Source organism: Cebus imitator, unplaced genomic scaffold, assembly GCF_001604975.1.
Source record: "Cebus imitator isolate Cc_AM_T3 unplaced genomic scaffold, Cebus_imitator-1.0 Scaffold0, whole genome shotgun sequence".
In the NCBI taxonomy this organism is placed as follows: Eukaryota; Metazoa; Chordata; class Mammalia; order Primates; family Cebidae; genus Cebus; species Cebus imitator.
In genome coordinates this window covers 6,488,913-6,494,787 of record NW_016107315.1, presented here as the reverse complement: position 1 = coordinate 6,494,787, position 5,875 = coordinate 6,488,913, and the positions used below count along the sequence as shown (strand labels likewise).

The window sequence follows — 5,875 nt, the reverse complement described above, 5'->3', positions numbered from 1 at the left end:
AAAAATTAGCTGGGCATGGTGGCGCGTGCCTGTAATCCCAGTTACTCAGGAGGCTGAGGCAGGAGAATTGCCTGAACCCAGGAGACGGAGGTTGTGGTGAGCCAAGATCGCGCCATTGCACTCCAGCCTCGGTAACAAGAGCGAAACTCCGTCTCAAAAAAAAAAAACACAACATGGTTCCCAACCATGTTGGATAAAAGTAAAAAAAAAATTAAATCCTGCCTTAAATCTAACGTTCCAACAGCACAATGACTGAGGTACCTCTATAGCAGAATTGATAAAGCAGGAAGTAGCTCTCAATAAGGCTCAAGAGAGGTCAAAGTATAATTCAAAATCTACACTGGCTGTTAAGGCTGAACCAATAGAAATGGTAATGAAAAGAATTAAGACAACACATGGCCCCTGCTCATCTGCACTGTCAGATAACATCTGAAACACTGTGGTCGGTTCTGAACATTACCTTGCAACCAGGAGAGTATGAAACTAGAAATTATAGCACGTAAGGGACACTAGCAGAGAAAATGAAAATTCCCTCTAAGTAAAATCTTGGGGTCCAATAAAGGCAAATATTTTGCCAAGCGCAGTGGTTGACACCTGTAATCCCATCACTTTGGGAGGCCGAGGCAGGCAGATCACTTGAGCCCAGAAGTTCGCAACCAGCCTGGGCAACATGGAAAAACTCCATCTCTATAAAAACTAAAAAAATTAGCTGCGTATAGTGGTAAACACAAGTAGTCTCAGCTACTTGGGAGGTTGAACTGGGAGGATCACCTGAGCCCAGGAGGTCAAGGCTACAGTGAGCCATGATCAAAAGTCTGTCTCAAAACAAAAAACCAACAAAAGAAAAAATCTTCCAGAAATGGTTCTTATGTTGTATTTGTTTTCCTTGAGGGGAAAACTAAAAAAAATAAAAATAAAAAACCAGAAGGGCTTCAAAATAGAAAATTTCTGAAGCTATGCCCAATTCAGTGTTTCTACTGCTCAATACACAGGACACTTAGAAAAGCCTTCTCACACCAGGCTTAACTGAATTGTTACCTTTCCTCCTGCTGTGACTGTTTCTTCCTCCTGCTCATCTGCAAAACCAAAACATAAAATTTATTTTAAAAACAGGTAAATGTTCTTTGGGTTATTTGGAATTTATGGTTTAAGAACTGATGCTGCACAGAGAAAAGGAATGCAATAAGAGCATTATTAAAGAAAAATCACTCTGAATAATTCACTAAAATAGAATTTTACACAAAAGTAAACAGGTGATTAGAAATTCAAAGCAAAGATCATTAAAAATTTCAAACAGTGGGGAATTTATAATTAATTACTACTTGAGCTAATATCATAGTCATGATCTTACTTAGTAACAGATACAGGACTTGATCATGATTCTTGTCTCCGGAGCTGTGCTAAAATAACAACATTTTGGGTTCCAGAAGAAGTGAATAAAGAATGATGAGTAAAAAAAACAGGTGATAACCAATCCCTTCCTAATCTTAGACTATTAATGCCTTCTGAGGATAGAGGGCTCAACATGAGAGAAAGTCCAGGTAAAATTTATAAAGCAGACAGTTGATTTCCACAGTGAAAAGCATAACTGCCAGTGTAGAATAGGTAAGAGGTAAAGAACAAGAAATTACATTATCATATGTCTGTAACATTGAAGCTTTTTATCATTACTGTGACTGTTGGCACTAGGTAAGGCATGGTGAAGTTCAAAAAGAACATGGGATACTGGGTTCTGCAGTGCACACCTACAGTCCCAGACACTCCGGAGGCTGAAGTGGAAGAATCACTCAAGGCCAGAAGTCCAAGTCCAATCTGGGCAACACAGCAAGATGTTGTCTCTTATTTTAAAAAAAGGGGGGGAGGGTGGTCAGGTGTGGTCACTCACACCTGTAATAACAACACTTTCGGTGGCTGGTATGGGATATAGCAAAAATAAACAAAAATTTATCCGATTTTGAAAAATGCTATACAAAGGATAAACATAAATATGTTAGAGAGGAATTGGGTAAGTGGACACTTCAGAGCAAGTAAAGAGGTGTCTCTGAAAAGGTGGCCTTTTAGCTGAAATGTAAGAAATGAGAAAGACAAGGTAAGTATTCCATAAAATGGAAGAGACCAAATCAAAGGGCCTCCAGTTGGATTGGCTTGGTGACTTCACAAAACAGAAAGCCACTGGGAACACGAATAAAGGCTAAGTACAATAGGCAAACCACAACAGCAAGTACAGTGATACAAGGCATTGGCAGGTAAGTTAAGACAGATCAGGACCCAAATCAGGGCTTTGCCACTTAACAGTGAAATATTTGGAAAGAGGTTACCTCTTTAAATCTCCATTTCCTCATCAATAAAATGAAACTAACAGTTTAATAGTGAAGTGCAAACACATGTAGAATAAGACCTGGCAAGTACTCATGCCACCCAGAGATGAACACTGTTGCTTAACGTGTGAGTTAGTTACAAATACTTGCTAACAAGGAATTGGGGATTCTGCGTGTAAAAAAATATGGTACTAATTACCAGTGGGAGTTTTGCAGCTCTGCATAGTGACTATATTTATCTAGGAAGTAACTTACAGAAAGAAATGTAGGTAAGGCTGCCAAAAACAAACACTTTGGCCATTGGACAATGGTAAACCACAGGATAAACACACTCTTAGTAGAAAGTGTTAGTTTGACTTAACATCTCTCCCTTTACTCAAATACGTATTTTTCATCTGACAAATTTCATTCCCCAAGGTAGTCTTGGTACTCAGTGGAAAGATACCTTTGATAATACTAAAGTAGCTGATCCCTAAATGGTAATATTCAATACATGTTCTCTTCCTCCTTTCATATGTGAGAAAACATGCTCCACATCAAGCACCTGAATCCTTCAGAGACCTGAAGAATGAAAGAATGGGCTACATTTGACTAGGAAGCATATAAGGCAGAATACACAGCAGTAGTTAAAACAACAGGTCTGGCCGGGCACGGTGGCTAACGCCTGTAATCCCAGCACTTAGGAAGGCCAAGGTGGGCAGATCACCTGAGGTCAAGAGTTTGAGACCAGCCTGGCCAACATAGTGAAACCCCGTCTCTACTAAAAACACAAAAATTAGCTGGGTGTAGTGGCAGGTGCCTGTAATCCCAGCTACTCGGGAGGCTGATGCAGGAGAATCACTTGAACCCAGGAGGTGGAAATGGCTGTGAGCTGAGATCGTGCCATTGCACTCCAACCTGGGTGATGAGTAAAACCTCATCTAATTTAAAAAAAAAAAAAAAAAAAGTTCTGAGAACAATTTACAGTTGATGGATCACTGTCCAATAAATTCAACTCATATCTGCCATCAATAATAACGACAATTGCCAGGCACAGTAGCTCACGCCTGTCATCCCAGCACTGGGAGGATGAAGCAGGTTGGAATACCTCAAGTCAGGAGTTTGAGACCAGCCTGGCCAACATGGTGAAACGCTGTCTCTACTAATAATACAAAACTTAGCTGGGCATAGCGGTATGTGCCTGTAGTCCCAGCTACTCAGGAGGTTGAGACAGAAGAATTGCTTGAACCTGGGAGGCGGAGGTTGCAGTGAGCGGAGATCATGTCACTGCACTCCAGCCTGGGTAACAGACTGGGACTCTGTCTCAAAAATAATAATAATAATAATAATAATAATAATGACTGCAATTTATTCAAATACAGAATTCTCTTAATTAGAAGACAGAATTGAGGTCTCATTTTCTAAAACAAGAGATCTTGAAAATCCCTTCGAGTTTAAAATTCTGTAAACTCAAAAAGTTAGTATATACTTGAAAACATTAAGTTCTCCTTTACAAGTAAATTAAAAAAATAAAGATTATTGTCTCATCCACAACTCTCCAAAACAAAGATGTTTAAAACTACCCCTATTTTTTTTTTTAAAAAAAAGGAACAAGTGATTATACTCTTTTCTACTCTCCTCCAAAAACACTCAAGAATTATACCTTACTTGCGAAAATGTAAGACCTGGAAATACTATGAAAGAATGATGTGATTCTCATTTTACACTGCCTAGAAACTTTAATTTGGCTTACAAGGTATTAACACTCCACAAATTTTTGTACTAACGATACAATATCAATTTGCATATGTTACAAAAACAATTATTTCAGCGACACTGAAACAAGTACTTTAATTAGAATTATTTTGTTAAAACACTTATTCAAGTATACTATTACCACCTTTGTTAGGTTGTAGAAAAATACTATGCTCCCAAGAGGGGGTGATCACTAAGAATGGCAACAATGGATCATAGGAAATTAACTTTCCTGTCACAGTAGCAAACGAAGTCATAATAGTACTAAAAGTAACAAAAAAATAAAAATTAAAAAAAAACAATAGTGCTAAAAGTAAGCCACCGTTAATATCCTATAGTGGTTAAGCACAAGTCTCACTTAAGAAAGGAGTATCAAGCTGGGCATGGTGGGGTGCGCCTATAGTCCCAACTATTTGAAAAACTAATGTGGAAAAATCGCTTGAGTCTAGAAGTTTGACACTGCGATGAGCTATGATTACACCACTGCACTCCAGCCTGACTAATAAAATAAGACCTTGTCTTTTAAAAAAAAAGATAAAAGTAAGGAAAAAATAGACTATCAAAGGAGATGAAATATTCAAGAGACAAAGCACAGACCTGTGCATAGATTTTTTTGGGGGTGCTTACCTAGATCTGCTACAGTTCCTCCTTTAACAGGTGTATTTTCACTATCTTTCTTTAGGTTCACTAGAAAAAGGAAAAAAAAGAGGAAATATGTGAGAAAGTTCTCCTTCTTTTTAGAAAGAAAACAGAATAGAACATGATTAAATGACATGCATTTCACTACAATTGCAACAACTTTCAATACACACTTTCAGGTAAAAATCACAAGCCCGGCTATGAAGTATTTAACAGAAATATTTAATTATATTCTATAATTAATGACCCAATCACCATGTATTTTCATAAAAGTAAACAATAAAACAAATCAACAAAACATGAAAATAATCTTTCAATGCCTTCCACAAAAACTTATTGAAGTTTATGATGCATTTCTTTTGATTTACACTTCTATTCCATTCATTAATTTTAAAACCTAAGGAAGAACTGATACATTTTTAGTTTGAGACAGGGACTCACTCTGTCGCCCAGGCTTGAGTACAGTAGTATGATCATAGTTCACTGCAGCCTTGATCTCCCAGGCTCAAGCAACCCTTTGACCTCAGGCTCCCAAGTAGCCGGGACTATGGACGAATGCCACCATATCTAGCTAATTTTTATATTTTTTGTAGAAACATGGTTTCGCCATGTTGCTCAGGCTGGTCTTGAACTCTTGAGCTCATGCAATCCACTGGCCTCAGCCTCCCAAAATGCCATGATCACAGACATGAGCCACCACGTCAAGCCAAGTAGATGCCTTTTATATATCCATATGGATGTCAAAATATATCCTGATGGTTTTTTTTTTTTAACTCTATGTAAATGTTATCAATAGTGTGCTTAGTTCTTCTTAGCACTGACCTTTCCACGTAAGAATTGTACTACATTTCTTTCATTTTTACAGGTTCACTGTGTATTTTAAGTTAACTAGCCCTCCACTGATAGAAAGCATGTTTACTTTAAATATTTCACTGTTCAAAAACTAACATTCTTTTATAATTATCTTTGGGGGTGCATTTCATTATTTTAGATAAATTCTAAAAATAAAACAATGCAATTAAATGTACACATTTAAAAATTTTAAAAACACAGCCAAGGACAGGGGAGGTGGCTCATGCCTGTAATCCCAGTACTTCAGTGGGCTGACGCAAGTGAATCACTTGGGGTCAGGAATTCAAAACGAGCCTTGCCAATATGGTGAAACCCCGTCTCTACTAAAAATA

At 37.8% G+C, this 5,875-nt stretch overlaps 1 protein-coding gene across 1 annotated transcript in view; it reads right to left on the bottom strand.

Moving 5' to 3' along the window:
• The window catches only part of SMARCC1 (SWI/SNF related, matrix associated, actin dependent regulator of chromatin subfamily c member 1), a 207,675-nt gene that overhangs the window by 109,714 nt on the left and 92,086 nt on the right, over positions 1-5,875 (bottom strand). The window contains exons 12-13 of the mRNA XM_017530009.2: positions 4,680-4,739; positions 1,039-1,076 (exon numbers count right to left, since the gene is read on the bottom strand). Coding sequence (XP_017385498.1) covers positions 1,039-1,076; positions 4,680-4,739 — 98 coding nt within the window. The remainder of the gene's footprint in view (positions 1-1,038; positions 1,077-4,679; positions 4,740-5,875) is intronic.